Source organism: Aythya marila (assembly GCF_965140915.1).
Source record: "Aythya marila genome assembly, chromosome: 7".
Classification (NCBI taxonomy): Eukaryota; Metazoa; Chordata; class Aves; order Anseriformes; family Anatidae; genus Aythya; species Aythya marila.
In genome coordinates this window covers 9,229,244-9,248,226 of record NC_139048.1, presented here as the reverse complement: position 1 = coordinate 9,248,226, position 18,983 = coordinate 9,229,244, and the positions used below count along the sequence as shown (strand labels likewise).

At 42.0% G+C, this 18,983-nt stretch overlaps 1 protein-coding gene across 14 annotated transcripts in view; it reads left to right on the top strand.

The window, feature by feature from the left end:
• Window positions 1–18,541, top strand: part of TCF7L2 (transcription factor 7 like 2) — a 177,474-nt gene extending 158,933 nt beyond the window's left edge. For 2 of the 14 annotated variants that reach the window (XM_082764415.1, XM_082764414.1), the window contains exons 9-15: window positions 2,147–2,272; window positions 2,763–2,922; window positions 3,730–3,837; window positions 8,660–8,708; window positions 9,258–9,308; window positions 10,465–10,537; window positions 16,260–18,541. In XM_082764415.1, the coding sequence (XP_082620541.1) occupies window positions 2,147–2,272; window positions 2,763–2,922; window positions 3,730–3,837; window positions 8,660–8,708; window positions 9,258–9,308; window positions 10,465–10,537; window positions 16,260–16,683 (991 nt within the window). In that variant the 3' untranslated portion in view covers window positions 16,684–18,541. Of the gene's footprint in view, window positions 1–2,131; window positions 2,273–2,762; window positions 2,923–3,729; window positions 3,850–8,659; window positions 8,709–9,257; window positions 9,309–10,464; window positions 10,538–11,129; window positions 11,203–16,259 lie in introns of all 14 variants that reach the window. The other 12 variants (XM_082764410.1, XM_082764409.1, XM_082764407.1 and 9 more) reach the window with 11 other exon arrangements.
• Window positions 18,542–18,983: the final 442 nt, after the last annotated feature.

Here is an 18,983-nt window from a genome sequence, read left to right as displayed (position 1 = left end):
CCAGTCCCAGCAGCCCTCACCTCAATGCTGGATCTTTACAGTCAGCCTAGGATTTGGATAGGATGTGTGCCAACATTTTATCACAGTGCTTGTACTGATGTCAGCAGATCAGATTTTTAAAACAATTGTAGATTTTTTTTTTTTTTGAAGAGCAGTCCCCTGTGGACTCTTGCTATCAGCTTTTATTATTTGCATTGCACTGTGTCTGGATGCCCCATCCACTGTGGGAGCAAACTTTACCTCTAGCCGTGTCCAACCATGAGAAGGAGAGCAGAGGAAAGCAATGCAAAGGTCCAGGTTGTGTATTGGTGACAGTGGGGTAGTGCCATGGCAGAAGTGGGACCTGGATGTTGGTCTTCTTGCAGCCTCACCATTCCCTTCCATTCTGACGTACTGCTCATCAAAGCATTTCCTCAGACATGCACTTCTCTCCCAGCTTCTTTTGTCAGAGTTTTGACAATCCACTTGGATATTTGTGTCCATGAGTCTTTAGCAAAAGTAAAATCCAAAGAGGAATGACCATTTTGGTGGCCGTTCTCCTCCTCCCCTGCCGTCACAGCCTCCTCCTTTCCTTCTCTCCATGTCTTTGTTCACAGGAGCTGCGATTCTCTGCAGTCTGAACAATTTCACATTCTCCCTGTCAGTCCCTGCTCTTCCCACCACTGCCTCAAAGACAAAATACTTCTGTCTCATGATCTTGAGTACTACCAGCTGGTAGACAAAGATGCACAGAGCTCGTCGTGGACAATACCTCTTGTTTATGAAAGTACTTCTGTGTCATCTTCTGAACTTAAGGAATGTCTAGGTAGTTTTCTGGGTTTTAAGCTCAGGAATGGAATTTATAAGAGAGGAATAAAAATAAAGAAATCTCACTATATTTCTGATAATTGTGCACGCTCTGGTTCACCATAGTCTGTCACCCCATTTTAAACCCTATTAGATAGAAAAAAGGACATTATATATCAATGATAGAAGATGTAATTCTTTATCCATTGCATGTTCCGTATTCTCAGGGTACTTTATTTGGACCAAGATGGCTCAAAGTCTGGGATAAGTGTAGGAATGTACAACAGCAAAAATCTTACTTACCGGATCAGTTTAGTCATGGATTTTTTGTGGGAAGGTATTTTTAAGCCAAAAGGTTAAGCTAGATCCCATTCCCTGGAAATGTATAAACTTCAGTGGGGGGTTTCTAAGGGACAGGCAGTAGCTCAGTTCTGTTGTGCTTTCCTTATTCACTGCAAAACCTTTTTTTTTTTTTTTTTTTTTTTTCCAATAATTGAGGAATAATCATAAGTTGTTAATAATGCTTTTGACAAGTTTGTTAACTGCAGTTAAAAATTAGAAAGTCTGACTTATAGTGGTATGTTTATGCTGTGGCCCCAAATTAGATACATGAGAAGCATTGCACATCTCTCTGAATCCAGTTGCAGGACTGCGGCCTGTCCCTGGATATGACCATAAAGCTGTCAACATTTTTTGTCTTTAGAAAAACTACTTTGTTATTTGACTTGAATTTAAGCCTTCCTAGGGTACCATAGTGGACCAAAATTGGCTTAATTCCACAATCTACCAAACTTCTGTTAAAGCAGCGTGGCTCAGGGATATATTAGACATAAATTACTATTTTCCTTTGCTCCATCAACAAAATGTAGCTAATGAGGCTTCTATCAGGATTATCAAAAACGCATCTAGATTGTGTTGGCATTAATATTTTATTTTGCTGTCAATATGCCACAAAAGATGTCATCCCAAATTCACAATGTGATTCAGCACGATAAAAATTGATTCCTTGGTTGCCACAGATAATTTCTCAGTAAAGAAATAGGCCAGTGGATTTTCTTGCAGGTAGCTGAAATTCCACTTTAATCCCAAGTTCATTCAGTTGAATTTGCCTTTTGTTAAAGATGTTAAAAATCATGATGTCTCATGTCAGTAATGATAATGAAGGGGAAGATTGGCTTTAATGACATTAGAAGAGTCATTATGTTTAATTTATTGCTAATTAATGCTGCCAGCTTTCATATGCTTTGTCTAGCTGTCATGTGCTTGTTATATGCCTTTTTTTTTTTTTTAATGTGTGTACACATCCCTCCCCATTCATTCATTTTTATTCTGACGATTTACACAGCTTTCTCTCCTCTAGGTTTCCTCCACACATGGTCCCGCCACACCATAGTTTACATACAACTGGAATCCCTCATCCGGCCATAGTCACACCAACAGTCAAACAAGAATCTTCCCAGAGCGACGTCGGCTCACTCCACAGCTCGTAAGTTTTTGCTTCTTGCGTGTTGCTTTTAGAATACCCAAAGTAGCAGCTTTGCAAGTGTAGCTTTAGAAAGGCTTGGGTTTGTGCGAATGTTTTTGCTGTAGAATATATAAATGTATATATTTTTTTAACATTTTAAGCATTTCAGTTCCCAGGGATGATGGGGTGTGATTATTTCCTCCACCATCACGGTTACAAGCCCTCCCCATAAAGCAAGAACCCATTTTCTGGCCATTTCTTTCTGAGGTTATTCAAGGGGCTGAGGATGTACTTGATGATATTACACAAACATGAGACTGTTTTTTTTTTAATAATGCTGTTAAAACTGTTCTCATGTAGCAGCTAGGGTAAAGGCTCTAGAGAACCTTCTGTTCCTCTTTCTAGAGACTAATTTCTGAGGATTAATGTTAAGGGATTGAGGGGATTAATTTAATAAATTCACAAGAGTTCTCACTGTGAGGATTTTGTCTGTTGTATCTTTACCCTTCAGAAAACATCAGGACTCCAAAAAAGAAGAAGAGAAAAAGAAGCCACACATAAAGAAACCTCTTAATGCATTTATGTTGTATATGAAGGAAATGAGAGCAAAAGTTGTAGCAGAATGCACATTGAAAGAGAGCGCAGCCATCAACCAAATCCTCGGTCGGAGGGTAGGTAACAAGGGAGAAGCACAAACAGGGACTGACCCTCGGTAGGATTCGGACCGCTTGCAGAGAGAGGGAGTTGTGTCCTTCTTAATCGGTGTGTTTTCCTCTTATTTTGGTAATGGAAAGGGAAGTACTCTGTTCACAGAATCCAACTATACCAAAGGCCTTTTTTTGGCTTGGTTTTCACAGACACTTTTTGCTGGTGGGGTCGTTCATGGGGAGTGGGGAAAGTTAATTAGTAGCAGTATTATTTCAGTGTTATTTCCATGACTGGGAGATGGAGAAATCTCAGATTTCTTGTTTTGTTCAACAAATGGGCAGGAAAGTAAACGGGGGAGAGGGAGGTCTTTGGGAAGTGTGGTACAAGTATCATAAACTGTGCAAGCTGGAGGAAAAGAGGGGATGCTGGTGGAGAAGGGAAAGGGAGAACCTCTAAATCTGTAACTGAAATCTGACTTAGGACAAGTGCTCCAGCTTCTGGGTCCTCTCCCCTGTTCTTTGCTTTTGTTTATTTTTCCTAATTGTCTCATCAGGAAAATGAAAGGGCTGAATGAATAGAAGCAATTAGTTTTGACTCGGCTGAGTTAACTGGAGTTATAATCTGGAGTTATACATAAAATATGAATGTCAGTGTGCCTGATCATCTGTTTTATCTATTTGTTTGGGAAAATCAATTCTAGCTGTATTTATGTATAAATAACATATTCTGCTGTTAACACACTTAAAAAACAACCAAATCAAATCAACCAAACAAAACCCACACCACGCTTGTGTTTTTTATTTTGTCTTTTTCTCTTTTCTTCACCTCAGTGGCATGCGTTATCCAGAGAAGAACAAGCGAAATACTATGAACTAGCAAGAAAGGAACGACAGCTTCATATGCAGCTGTACCCGGGCTGGTCCGCACGGGATAACTATGTAGGTTCCTATGTAGGTGGAAATTTTTTTAGTAGTAGAGCTTGTAGAAATGTATATGTGACCTGCTGAACTACGACCACACATTGCACACAAGCACTACTTGGAAAGCGTGCCTCTGGATCCCAATCTGGTAACAACAACGGACGCTTCCCTCTCTGATACTAAAACTATTGGGGATAATTCACAGCCCTCCACTTGGAAGAGGCTTCCTGGCTGGGTCTAGTAAAAGGTTAGAATTGGGGCATGACAGTAGAACTCTGTGAAGAAACTCTTGCCTTCACTTTTACTGACATCTGGAGATGCTATTTGGCTTGCTGGTCATTTTAAATTTTATTTCATATATAGAAAAAAAAATAAAATTCCCCTAGCATGGCTTCTCTCCTTTCCACCAAAAATATGAATACTTAGTGTCTTGTGCTTATCTGTGTGAGAGTATAGTGGAAAGTGGAAGAATGACTTATCCTAGCTTCAGAGAAGGACTGGCAAAACCAAAAGCATGACTTGTTTGAAAGTCTTACTCTCAAGTGGGGTTAAATGAATTATTCCACGCTCTACTGTTGTATATTTCGATTGTGTTCTGCTTTTTCATGGCCATATAATCTTTTTTTTTTTTCCCCTCATCTTTTTTTGAAGAGTATTTTGGAGTTTGTGATCAATTCATGGAGTGTTCTTAAGACTGATTCCCTCATCCACCTTTCAGAAAGCCCATTTTGTAGCTAGAAGTAGTAGAATTTTCTGTCTGTTAAAAATGTAAGGCCAGCATTGTAACCACTTACTGGTAGTATATAACCCCTTCTTCCATGAAGGGTAAGCAGTGCATCTGGTAATAAGTGTTTACAAGCCTAAACCCGTACATTTTTGACATATTTGTAGACTGGGGGGAACTCCAAACCCTCCTTAATAGGATTATAGCAACATCTTTTTTTTTTTTTTTTTTTTAAAAAAAAAAAAAAGTTAAACCACATAAAGCTTTCAAGTTATCTGATTCTAGAATAAACCTTGCTCCCTACCTTGCAGATAGACTTCCATGCAGGTCTGGGGACAAGTATCTGTAAATTTGATGTTAGTTACGTATAGTGATACACGTTTTGTTTTTGCTGAAGTCTGTCTCTTCCATCATTGCCATCATCACTGCCTATTTTACCATAAATACCATTTTGCCTAAGTCACATGAACCATGTGCTTTCTGTATGGCAATGTTTACCTCTTTGAGCATTTGTGCTTTCACATGTATGTGTGTGAAACCAGGTCTCAGTCTGCAGCAAAGCCTAGAGCAGCAGCATCTCTCTGTGCTCTTCCAGCATTTCAGCAGTAGAGAATACTCATACACATGTTCACTTGCTTAGCTACATTTCCTTAAGGACATTTTTTGAAATACTTGTGTTTTTCTCAATCATCTTTTCATTCTGTTGGGTTCTGCCTTGCTCCTTCCTTTGCTTGTCGCTGGAGGTGTAGTGGTGTGTGTTCCTCAGAGACAGAGGAAACCTCTTTAAGCCCACCGAGGCACTGCTCCTGCTAAGAACACATTTCCTTTCTTTTCGTTATAGTATGGCCTGAGACTGTCAGACCATAGGCTTGAGGTAGTTCCTCGGCACTGTGCAGTATTGTCATCTTGGGTGTTCAAAAGAGAGTTACAGGCTCGACTGAGGCTTCGGGAATGCTCATTCTGCGCGGTGACTGTGCCACTGACAGATGGGCATGTACAAAGCCTGAAGTGCTTAGGACCTTTACTTTTGTCCTCACCGTGTGAGCACTGAGAAACCCTTTCTTCTCGAGCTAAAAAGGACAGGATGAGAAAGCCGTCGCTTTCCCAGCGGCTTGATGCTGTACCCCCAGGTGACCTTCAGGGGGAACCTTCCTGCCTGAGGAGAGCGCAGCAGCTTTGCATCACACGATTGCATCATCTGCAGGATTTTTTTTTCCCCTCTCCCATCCGTTCAGAGCTCTCCAAGTTCCCCACCTCCCTCAGCATTTCATAGCACCTTAAGACCTTCACACATCTAGAACGGGAGCGTGTTTGGGGTGCTTGAAATGGTTAAATCGTTAGGCATTTCCCATTAGGCGTGAGGATGAGGCCAGCTGTAGCCCCTGTCTTCAGAAATAGGAGCTCTGCATTCAAGAAATGCAGCTTTCAGCCTGCTCTTAAATAAGAGAAGAGGATTCAGTGAATCCCCTGTGGCTTGCTGGAGTCACAAGGCGCGCTCGTTCTTCCTGAGATCTAATAGGAGATGTTAAGCAGCGCTGAGTGCTGGACTCAGGTATATGTAAGGGTCTAGTCACTTTGCCTGCTGGTTGTCTGGAAAATTAGTACCAAAGAACTCTGCAGTCTTGTCAAAACCCATGTTGCTTTGGCTCTGTCGAGAGAGCTGCCAAAACATTTAGCAAGTATGTACATCCACATTTCCTTGCAGCCTTAGAATTTGTATAGGATGATGATGAGAAATGTTACAGACCATCTGCTCCTGTCTTAGGAGGGCAATCTGAGGCAAAGACAAAACTGCCTTCTGCCGAGTGCTGGAAGAACTGCTGCTGTAATTCTTTCTTTAAGTCCACATATTAATTTAGCTATGCAATATCTTCTCTCAGTGCAAAAATTGAACAAGAGAGCATGGTAGTTTTTCCCTATAAGCTTTGCAAAGAATGTCAGAGAAGTCAGTGGGACATTTTTCAGTTCTTTGTTAGGAAAGCGTGTGTTGAAGAGGAACCAAAAATTCCTGGTCCCTGGCTGACATTCCCGTATATCAGTCATTTTTAATAGATTGCTCCCTGAAGGGGTTATAGTATGTAAATACCTGGCTTGAAGAAGTCTGTAAAGGGCTGATGGCTCCTGACCTGTGTTCTGGCTGGCCATCAAGTGAAAAAGTGATGAGGTCTCTAGTTAGACCGGCCCTTCAATCCTCAAATGCACTGAGAAATGAATCAAGATGGCCACAAGATGCAGTCTGTTAATTATGCAAGTGGCCTCCTTGAGATTAAATAGAAATCAGGCTTACAATCCTTAGGCAATTGTCTGGTTTCAGTTACATTGTAAAGCTGGAAAAATTCACTGACTTTCACAGAATTACTGTCAATTTAGATTAATGTAGATGGAGCAGAGCCCAAGCCCCTTGTATTTCTGTGTGTTGTATGGACTTCAGGATCCATGTTTTCCCCTATTTTACTCTTGGGATTTTTAGGAGCAGTGCTTGTCTGTCTTGTCTTCCTGTCTTGTTCGACTAATGGGTGCTGTAGCAATTAACCCAGAGCTTTCAATATCTCCCCAAATGGCCTCAGAGGTGTCCAAAATGTTTTTTCAGCAGCATTCAGGCTGCAGGATTATGTGCATGTTGCTTGAAAGACATTTAAAATCGACAGTGCACACTGCTTTTTCCATCACAAGAAGGCTTTCTCAGACAGGGCTGTACTTATCACAGCCTGGACAGCAGGGGGGCAGTTTACAAGCAAGGGGGAGCGAGTACAGAAGCCCCACGCCAGACAGCTGGCTTTAGGGGAGGAGAAACAAGACAACAACAGATCAGAATCCAGCATTCACACTGAGGGAATTTCTTACTGATATGTATCAGAGCGAGCCAAATGTTACAGTGGATGTGCCAAGCTGAAGCCGATCTTAACCCTGTAGTTGGGAGCCAGACCAACCTACTGAGAAGTTCGCTATGTGGGAGAACCCTTTGGCTTCCCCACAGATACGTCCAGCCCTTCAAAAGTGCTCTGAGATTCCTTCTTCCAAGACATGTTTGTTCCCTCTTGCCCACAAGGGACTGTTGGTCTGGTGTCTGTTCACCAACTTCTCCTACCACCACATCTTCAAAAGCAGGAGTCCCCATGCTGTTCACAGTCAACATTGCTGGCCCAAAAGTTGTTGCTTTTAGTAGCTGGCAAGCTATAAAAACAAAATGACTCTATCATCTTGCACTGGCCTTTTTGTACTCTGCAGATTCTGTAGTTCAGCGTTAGAAGGATTTTCTTAGAAAATAACTTCTCTTTTGAGCCATGCTTATCACTTTATAACTCCTCTTAGAAGACGGTTGTTGGGTTTCCCTAGAACTCAGGCTGGAGCTCCTGGTTGTGTCCTCTCCAAACTGAGGAGCGACCAGCTCCTGCTTACCCAACCTCGTCTGTTCCCTTCCTCCCTCCAGTTAGAGGCTGTGACAAATCACATCATCTCCTTGGGCAGTATTTGGAAAATAGACACAGTTTAGCAAAATACTGCTTGTTTTCTTTGCGATCAAGCAAAATGTGGAAAGGGTCTTGGTTATATCTGTGTTTTTTCCTTTTCTTGGCCTTGTTCCTTAGGCTGTGAGTGCACTTACAGACCTGCAGGTTAGGTGTTGCTCATTATCACAGCTCCCTTGTCTGCTTTAGCAGTCAACACTGGGTGCCAGGGCACTCCGGGGGCTCACTCTCACTTCACCCATGCATCCCCCATCTTTCAGTCTCCTCTGTTCCCATTTCTTCCCCACCCCACCTCACACATACGGGGCCACAAGTAACTTGTGAAACTTCCAGGTGCAGGATTGTGTGTGTCAAATGTGTGCCGTCATTACAATCTCATCTCAAAAGGAGCATCTTGCAAGCCTGCCAGCACCCCCTCCAGCTGCTCGTGGCTTTGGGGTGGGTGTTGGTATGGAGTGGGGGGCAGGCAGAGCCGTCCCCATGGCACAAGCATCCCCTTGGGACCCCTTGGCCCCGCTAGGATGGGGGGAGTGGGCTGAGCTCCTGGTGTCCTCCGGCCCCTGCCCTATCACTCTGTGCCGCCTCGCAGGATATGTGGCTTTGTCTCGGCTTGGTTTTAATCCTTCTCCTTTGTGTGTGTGTCACACAGGGCAAGAAGAAGAAGAGGAAAAGGGATAAGCAACCAGGAGAGACCAACGGTAAGTAAAAATAAGTCTAAATATCTCGCTTAGTGGAAGTGTGGCAGTCCCGGTGTGACGCTCCTAGGTTCGGGGGAGGTGGGCTCGAGTCTCCTGGCCTCACGGGGAGCCGGTCCCTATAGCAGGCAGCCTTTTTTTAATGCACTCTAGTTATTTACACATTACTGCCCTTCTAAAACTAGTAACCAAGCCATTGCATGTAAGAGCCTCTTGTGACGTTAGCCAAATTTATTCCTAGTAATTACCCAGCCTTTAACTGCAGATCCATAGTGGTAATGCCTATGCTGTTGTTGATAAAGTTGTCTGCTTATTTTGCGCATATGTGTGTGCGTGTACGTACGTATGTATGTGTTTGGTATTAATTTGGGCTGTACCTGTATGTTCTGATGCATGCCTTACAGTGGTAAATCGCACCCATTTTAAATTAAGGAGGTTTGCCATTCTATATAGGAAATTAGAAATACTGCATAGGCAATCTCATAGTCAATTCTGAAGAAGCCCTGACTTAATTTTTTTGAAGCCTTTGTATAATTTGTTCTTTTTTTTCAGAACACAGCGAATGTTTCCTAAATCCTTGCCTTTCACTTCCTCCGATTACAGGTGCTAACGTCATTTTGAGTCATTTAAAATAGTTTATAAACTGCTTTTTAATTTTTTTTTCCTGCCATTATAGACTTTAACATTAAACACTTATGACATTAAGAAAAAAATACCATCCACACGTTTTTATATTTATTATCTATTTATCTTTATATCTATTATATGTTTGATAGTATTTTTTTAATTTTGTTTTCGTCTTTTTGTAACAATTGCTATTAAAACGTAATACAGTAAAATAACGCAAGAGTTGTACTAACTGTGCAAATTGAATATGCAGTATTTCTTTAAAGAGACTGATAAAGAATGGAAGCAAGTCAGTAATGAACCTCCTTAATCTAATGGCATTTTTCATGGCTCCCACTAAGTCTTCTCACATTAGCATGCGTACGCATTTTTTTATTATTATTTTAGTTTTGATTTTTTTTTTTTTTGCATTTCTGCTCAAGCCTATTCATTGCAATTCACTAGCTCTACTAACTCAGCACCTTGCCATGCTTTACGTTTTATTTTCTGGCTGATACTAACATGCTCATTTCGCAATCTGCTTATTCTTATCCATTCTTTTAAATACAAATTAATAAAAAGAAATAAATTGAATGTTATTCCAAAAGCTGCATTATCCCAGGAGATATAATTTCCTTTTTTTTTTCTTTATTTTTCTCTTTTTTTATTTATTTTTATTTTGTATCTGAGTTGAAGAAAAAAGCATGTTCAGGATCTAACTTCCATACTCAGCTTCTTTTCTTCCTTTTTTCCCCTCTCAAAAAAGAGAATAAAAAAAAAAACAACCCAAATAAATCTCGCCTGAAACATCCTGTTAGACCAGCCACAATGACTTTCCTCTACCTGCTCTTTTAAAAGGGAAAGAAACAGTCCTTTATAAAGGGATACTGCAGCTTTAATTGCAACAGCTAATTTCAAGAGTTGAATAAAAATGTGATTATCACTTTTTTAACTTTTAAATCAAAAGTCAATATTTTGCAATTAATAACGAGGACATTGATTTTTATTCCCTTTTTTATTTTTATTTTTTCCTTATTTTTATCTTTCTCTTTTTTCTCCCCTTTTCTCTCTCTTTCTCTCTCTCTCTCTCTCCCCCTCTCCCCTTTCTTTTTCCTCTCCCCCTTTTCTGCTCGCTTTTCTTGAACTCATTCAGACCTGAGCGCTCCTAAGAAATGCCGAGCGCGCTTTGGCCTTGATCAACAGAATAACTGGTGCGGCCCCTGCAGGTGTGTATAGTTTTCCCAGACTCGCTATGGCTGATTTGCAGCTGGTTTATTTGGTACTTTCCCCTTTTTTTCCTGCCTTGTTGCTTTGTAGCTCTGTGTTGTGATCTAGAAGACACAAGGGAGTGGGACACTGCCATGAGTTATCGTCTCTCTGAAAAGGTTTTGCTTATTTTTTTTCGTTGGTTTTTCTTTTTTTTTTTTTTTTTCCTTCCTCTTTGCTGCTGCTAGCCAAAAACCCACTGTAAAACAGCATCAGCCTTAAGCCTCTCTGATCCCTGGCTCAAACACAGCCCTGCCCTCCCGGCCTTCAATCCAGGAAAGTCACATTTTCGTGAGGCGCCCCCAAAGCCCTCGGTAGCACGGCACCGAGTGCGGTGCCGACGCCGGACACGCACAGCGGTGTCAGAGATTTTTGGTTTTGTTTTGGCTCATTGTCAAAGTCCTGTTTATTCATGCCCTTGGTATGAGGGGAGATTACCAAATAAAACGGAGGTGATTAAAACCTAAACGTAGCTGTAGCTAAGATTACACAGTCCAAATGAGCTCTATCCACCATTGTGTTGTATTTTTTGTGTTTACCTTATGCTAACAGATGCAAATACTCCAAAGAAGTGTCGGGCATTGTTCGGGCTTGACCGACAGAGTTTATGGTGCAAACCATGCAGGTATAATACTACCCATTAGGCCTTTGGGGAAATAAAAGCAATCTGTCCTCTTAGTGCATTTGTGTGATTTTATTTTTTTAATCTTTTTTCCCCACTCCCCACCTTTCTCTCTCCCACAGCATCAATTGCTAATAATCTTTGATCCTTGGAATTTCTTGCTAATTTAATGCCATTTTCTCTCTTTCTTTACCAATAACCTCTCCCTGGTGGTAGAACTGGGAACAAGAAAACTTGAAGTGCTTTTAGCTGGCAGTTGGTTTTGTCGTTGTTTTTTTTTTTTTTCCCCTACGGATTGTCAGCAAAAAAGATTATTTAGCTGGACATCTATATTTTGTCTTTTGTTTGGATCTATGTCCGCTGCCTCCAAAGGCTGTTCTGGGATCTGCAGCACTAGTATTTTTCAAATGATTATAGATATAAAAGCCAGTGTTTACAGCTTATATTGTAAGACTTTTTTGGCATTATTTGCAAAATTAAATCCCTACCTATGGGTTTATATGCCTTGGTAAGGCTTATATAGATAACACTTTTTTTAAATGATCTGATGTCTTTTTTTTTTTCTCCCTGAAAATATTTTTTTTTCTAAATTTTATCCCAGCATGTGAGCTGTAAACTCTTGAACTCTAGACAAAACTAATTCCAACTTTAGTAGGACAGTTTCCAGCATTAAAAGGAGGTGAAAGACATCAGAGAGCCCAAATTTCGACAGCCCATGTTCTACTGGAGTTTAATTTCATGTATAACTCAGTACATGCTTCTTTCTTGGTGGAGGGATACCGAGTAGTTCTTTTCTCATTCCTTTTTCCTTATATGATCGCATTTGGTTAAATTTGTTGTTTCTTTGTTCTGATACAAGCAGTCTTTGAATTTGGAATATTATGATGGTAGGTATTTCAACCCAAACCACACTCTATGTGTAGTGATTCCTCTCCCACATTTTCCCCTCTTACTCATGCCAGTCCCATGTGCTTCATCTCATTTAGAATGTAGATCAGATGTTCATCATATTTTGTGTATGCACGCAGTCTTGTTTGTGCTTAGTGTCGAGGAAAACATGAACCAGGGGTGGTATTGTATGTCAAAATACAAGATAAGGCACCAAAAACGTCCCATTTGAGTAATGCTAGTACTGGGTGTCGGGGTTGAGGTGTTAGATACCAGTATATATGTTAAATGGGTTTTGAAAGTTGTGGTTTCTTAAAGCTTAAGGAAAGGAAAGGAAGAAGAGTTCAGACCAGAAAAGCTGAGTAAGCACTTTCCCTGTGTCAGGAGACTTATGCTGACTGAAGGCTTAAACGCCAATGCAGTGTTTAATTGGGCTTTATTCTGTGGTTAATTTATTACATGCTCTCAACAGATATTTGTGTAGTCTAGAGATACAATATCTGAAGCGTGGTAGGCTCAGTATGCCAAGCACCAGAATGGGGGCACATCGTGTTTGTGTTGCTTTATCTTTCCCTAGCAGTTTAAGGAAACGTCAGGCTTTTAAAACTACATTTTATCAGCAAGGGACTTTTCCTGCAGTCTGTGCAGCACTTAGGTTACACACCAAGCATAAACCCTCTCTTAACTTATGCCAGGTTTTGATCAGAAATCTTTGCTGCACATTAGACACCACTTCTTTAGATCTATTTCAGAATTAGTTAAGAGCAGTGCAGCACCTTTCAGTGGTGTAGTTGATAACTGGAGGCCTACCAATACAGTTTTTTTTTGTTTGTTTTGTTTTCTTGTTGTTTTAATGCATGGAGGCATTTTGTTACTGGGTAGATTTTAGAGCATTTCTTTCCTAGCTGTGGTCCTAACCATTAGAACATTGCATTTGATAGCATGGTAGTTTTTGTAGCGCATCCTAGGAAGGTGCAAAAGATGTGCAGTTTGCTAGTACAACAGAAACTGAGACATCTTTGCCCACAGCCAACAAATAAACCCTTGTCGTCATCTGTGGCTTTCACTCATGGCAATTGCAGCATTATTGGCTTTTCTGATGCTGTCCTGGGGCTAGCTGCAACAGCAGCATGAGCTGGATCAGCTCTGTAGGTGCATGCCATACCGATACAGTGAGTGACACTTTCAGAGTGGCACACAAGTGAATAATCCTCCCAATGTGCTTCTAAGAGGGGATAGGTAGCACTTTTGTTTCTGCTTTAAAGACAGCGAAACTGAGGCACAAAATGTTCCCCAAATGGTGACTTACCCCTTTCACCAGGGTTGCCTGAAGCCATTTGCTTCTGGTAAAATTTGGCTTGCAGATTTTGGGGTTTTACCCATCTATTTATTCTGGCGCACCTAACCCTGTCCCATGCATGACCACATGGTGGGAATGGCACAGGCTGGGGATGGAGAAGTGTCCTCTCTGGTACCATCAAGATTTAAGTAAATGGCTTTTCAGACCAAAAGTGGCCACTATTTAAGAGTTTAACATAAAAAAAAAAAAAAAAAAAAAAAAAAAAAAAAAAAAAAAGAAACAGAGGAAACATTCTGCTACCTTAATCCTAGTCAAAGGGAAATTATTTAAGGTAACAAACCAGTGTTTTTAGCTCTAAAAGAGTTGTTAACTCTGCAAACCCAGAAAGACAGCTCTGTGGTAACCTGATTTAAGTCTGCTTTGCCATGGGAAACCCCTTCTTTCAGGCCACAGAACTTAAAACAGTATTAGCAAAATCATTCTTAATTTTTGGCATACCAGATTCAAATTGCCTCCAGTGAAATAATTAACTGCCTTGTAGGTGCAGAGCAACCCAGCTGAATAACTTCTGGACCACCGTCAATGAGGTGGGCAGAGTTTGGGTCTCTGCTTGCAAATTATTTTAATTAGGGGGAGAAGGGGGAGATGACAAGCCCTGCAGTCTCCAAATTGTGAAAACCCACCCTTCCCCACAGGTGTTATCAGAGAAATTTGTGAACACCAGTGCTCAGCTTTGCCACTGGCAGCTGTACAGAAAGTCCCACCATGAATTTGGGGTCTGGCAGCATTGCGCAGCTGAGGCTAGGAAGTGGTGAGGCAGAGGCGAGGAGCAGCAGAACTGGCCCTAGCCAAGTGCCAGAGGCTTCCCACGCTGTTTGTTGATGGTAGAAGAATTAACAGGTTCTGTTTTGAGCCCACCAAGTTAATTTTTTTTTCCTGTCTTTTAACGTTGCTCTAATAAAGCATGGTTTACAGCCTTCACTTGCTGTCTTCTATCTTTCTTCCTTTCTTTCTTTTTAACATTTAAGTTGCATGGATGTCTTTAGTTTTTTAGCATGTATTGATCTGCAGGCTAACGTGGTTATAACTCTAATAGCCCTAACCCCTTACCTTGCCATGGGGAGCGTGGAGCAGAGCCCCAGGCTGTTCCCCAATTCACTGGAGGAAGGGATGTCACAGCACTTATCCCCACTGCAGTAGGTGGAGAGATGGGGTGCTGGGGGAGCTCTTCCCTTCCTGACCATGGGAGATGAGATATCCTAACCCCAGGCTCCAGCTGGTTAGATTTCCCCTGCAGTCTAGAAACATCTAGCCCTACTGCCTAGACAGAGAGGACCTTGGATTCATCCAAGTCAAATGCAGTCCCCATCCAGAGGGGAGCAAGTTGGCTACCAGAGACGGAGTTAGGGCACCTGAACGAGTGGGAAATTTCACCCAGCGACGTTCAGCTTCTGCGCCACACTCGGGCGCTTCTCCTGATGGAGTGGCTGAGCTAGCATGAGGCATCCCCGAGGGGGAGAGCAACATATTCCCTCACATCAGCGGGTTTGTGCAGCCTGGCCGAGTGTCCAGAGTTTCTGCGGCAGAGCTGCTTTAGCCAGACGTGGTCAAGGACCCGGGGCTGTGTGGCAGTGGTCAGCACTTCCCATGGCAAGCATGCTTGTGAGTAGGAGGGCTGGAGACCTGTCATTAGGAGGGTCAAGGTGGCCACTGAACGTCGTTTTGCCAGATGCTGTGGTTGTTTGCCTCATTATTTCTGTCCTGCTGCTAGAATTGTCTTGCATACACTTGGCAAGAGAGATGGTGTGAAACTGTCATCTGTTTTCATCGCTCCTTTACATTGTTAAGTGGACAGAGGGAGGAGAAAAGATCTCTGTCGGGTCACTTACTCATTTATTTGAAGATGAACGGCTCTTATGAGGCTCGTATTTCCCGGTATGAAATAAGTGCCATGTTGCTCCTCATCCTTGTGCCTGTCGTCGTGCTCTTCACCTACTGAAATTGGATCCCACTCTGAAGCTCCATGGATGGCCTCTCAGAGGAAAATTCCCCAAAACGCAGACAAGCAGCTTCCCAAATCTACCACTCTCCCTTGAAACAAAAAGTAAAACTGAGTCAATTTAAAGCCACAACCTGCAGGCCATACAACCAGTTATTCTTGTTATTTTGGATCATACTCTATTTATCCTGTTCTTTTTCTGTTTTGTTTTTGTTTTTGTTTTTTTTCTTTCCTCTTCTGTTCGTTTTGTTTGTTCGTTTTGTTTTTATTTCCCCTCTCTCGTTCTCTCTATTATATACTCCTCCTGTCTGACTCTGACGTTTCTGGATTTGGTGTGGTTCCTAACAGAGGAGAAAGCAATGAGCAGTAGTTTGCAGCCGGCCTTGCCTCCCGGGGCAGAGCACCGTAAGAGACGCCAGGTGACGCAGGTGTAGAGATAGCCCCGCTGAGGTGGACAGCGCTGGGGGACGATCAACACACCCAGAGTTCTTATTTTCTAAGGATATATACATAAATATTATTATTATTTTTTTCTTTTCGGGAGGAAAGTGGAGTCTATAGATCAGCACAGTGGGCTCAGAAACCCCGTACCCAATTTTATTAGCCTGAAAGTAAATAAGTAGGGAAAGGAGGCGGCCTGCAGAGGAGGGGGACGAAGAGGCACTGGGCAATCCCTCAGCAGATGGTTAGCCCAGGGGGTCCCCGAGCGGATGGGGTGCCAAGGACGCCCCGGCAGCCCCCCAGGACGGCACGTAGGGCTGGGGCGCAGGCGCTCAGAGCCCCGCGAGCTGCCTGGTGGCTCTTTGCTCTAGCAAACTGTCTCCGTCTGCATCCCTGCCCTTCACTCACAGAGCGCTCTCTCCCTGTTTCTAGGAGAAAAAAAAAGTGCGTTCGCTACATACAAGGTGAAGGCAGCTGCGTCAGCCCACCCTCTTCAGATGGAAGCTTACTAGACTCTCCTCCGTCCTCCCCCGCCATGCTCGCCTCCCCCTCCAGAGACTCGAAACCACAGACTGAACAAACGCAACCCCTCTCGCTCTCCTTGAAGCCCGACCCGCTGGCGCACCTGGTCATGATGCCGCCGCCATCCTCGCTCGTCCTCGCCGAGAGCGCTGCGAGCAAGCCCGGCGCCCTGCCTGCCGCCAGCTGCCCCAACGGGGCCCTGGACCACGCGCCGGCCGCCCTCCCGCCGGCCGCCCCCCTCGCGCAGCCCTCCACCTCCTCCCTGCACCCCCACAGCTCGCTGCCAGGGCCGCAGCCCCAGCCGCTCTCCCTCGTAACCAAGTCCTTAGAATAGCTTTAGCCTCTGTCGCCCTTTCGGTTTCCTTCGGGGGGGTTGGATTCTGTTGGGAATTCTTTTTTTTTTTTTTTCTTTCCATTTTTTTCTCTCTTTTTTTTTTTTTTTGCTTTCCTTCTCCTCCTTGTCGTCGTCTCCGCCGTTCGTCGTCGTTTCTTGGTTTCATTTCCAGTTCGTGCCACGTGGCTACATTAGTTGATGTTTTATCGAGTTCATTGGTCAATATTTGACCCATTCTTATTTCAATTTCTCCTTTTTAAATATGTAGATGAGAAAAGCCTCATGATTCTGCCAAAATTTTTATCAACAGCTGTTTAAAGTCTTTGTAGCGTTTAAAAAATATATATATATACATAATTGTTATGTAGTTCCAATAGCTTAGTTTTAAAGACTGATTTTAAAAATTTAAAAAAAAAAAAAAAAAAAAAGAAGCAATTTTGAAGCAGCCCTTGCCGGAGGCATTGGTTCTTTATTATTTGTATTAAATACGAGCTTGCGAACCAATCATTTTACATCTGGTTTTTAAACCTTTAAGGGCACAGTGAATGCAGTGCCGCTACTACTTCTTTTTTTTTTCTTCCTCGTGTGAAACAACCTTTATTGTGATGTTACTTGTTATTGTTTAAATGTACAGAAACAAAGGGTTAAAAAAAAAATGTGTTAATATACCTTGTTCCATGGTGTTGTTCTTTTTGGGGGAGGGAACGCTACTCAACAATTAAAAGTATCACAACGCTATTGGACCAGTAGTATTTATTGCTTTAGAAATTGCTTGTTGTATCTGTATGTTGTCCCTTTTTAAATGTTTTTTTCCTCTTTTTTTTTTTTCTCAAAACATTGTATAAAGTTTTTTTCCCTTAGTGTAAGCATCTTATATATAACAACTCATTTGTACAAGGTTTTTAAGTTTATATATAAATGTGTATATATATATTTTTTTCTGGGAATTTTGTTTTTTTGATTTCCTTTCGTGATTTTGTTTTTTTTTTTTTTTTCTGTATGAAACACAGTTGCCACCAAATGGACATTTGCAGATGCATTTTTCAAGGATCAATAGTGTAAAAAAAAAAATTGCTTTAAAAGCCATTACACGTGAAAAGACTTGAAAATTTAGCAAGGGAATTTTTAGCAACGCTGTTTGAAAAATAGCAAGGTCCAAGTGTCTCCCGTTCAGAACTGCAGCTGGATCCCCTGCGCCATTAGGACTGTAGGCTGTGTGCAAAATTTTTATGTGCCAAAATTCTCAGTGACTTTTAACTTTTTCCCGACAACTTTATTATTTTTTTTAATGCTGTAATTTTTTTGTTCATCATGTTTTGCTGTGATGTTACATAGGTAGATATGTATGTAGTTTTAATGTCACCTATAACAGACGTGTTTGGTAGCAGATTGTCCGGAAAGCATTTAAAATGAAGAGGTATAAACCCTTAAGGGCCAAATTCTGTATATTAGATTATTCATAAAAGGAAAATCAGACTGCCACTTTTATGTACACTTACTACATACAGGTAGGTAGCAAACTTAAAACAAAAAAAAAAAACTAGGCATGTTGATGTTGCAAAAAACGCTGTATAAAGCTGAAAAATTGTTCATCTGTTCATTCAGTGCCATTGTAGTTGACATGAAGCGATTGTAAAACTGTCTCAGATTTTTCTCTGGTTTATTAAGATGCTAACTATAACATTTTTTGTGAATACTTTGAATGTTTCCTAACAGTTGTGATGTTACTGTTCCGTTTTATGCTCTTATTCCGATTTTCATTTTTAATGGTTTGGAAGCCATTTTTTGTAATGAATAAATGTTCATGCTGTACAGTATCTGTAGCATGCAGTTCTGGATTAATAAAAGCAACTTAGTATGTGCAGAGAACGACTTGTCAACTCATTTATGCGTTGACTGCATTTTATTCGGGCCAAAACAATTGACAGCCCGAGTGGAAAATTCCCTTGAAAAGCTGCTGCGAAAGCTGTGGTGACTCCCCGGCAGCTCAGCTCTGCTTGCACGAACTGCTCTGCCTCTCTCAACTTGTCCTGCTGCTGCCTCACTGCAGCCGAGCACCCGTAAATCCACACTGCACGAGCCCTCTCCCCGCTCAGCAAGCTTTCGCATGAGCAGCAGCAGTTGAAAATGACTTTTATTTCAAGCAAGTTGCACACGATTTGGCAAAAGGCAAAGAGCATGTGAGCTAAAGTGATGTCCTCCTACCGTGACCCTGAGTAGGGGACAGGGGACAAGGGCTGATGAGAACTTGTATTTTAAAGAAAGCCTGGTCATCCCACAGCAGGGCTAGTGCACTACAA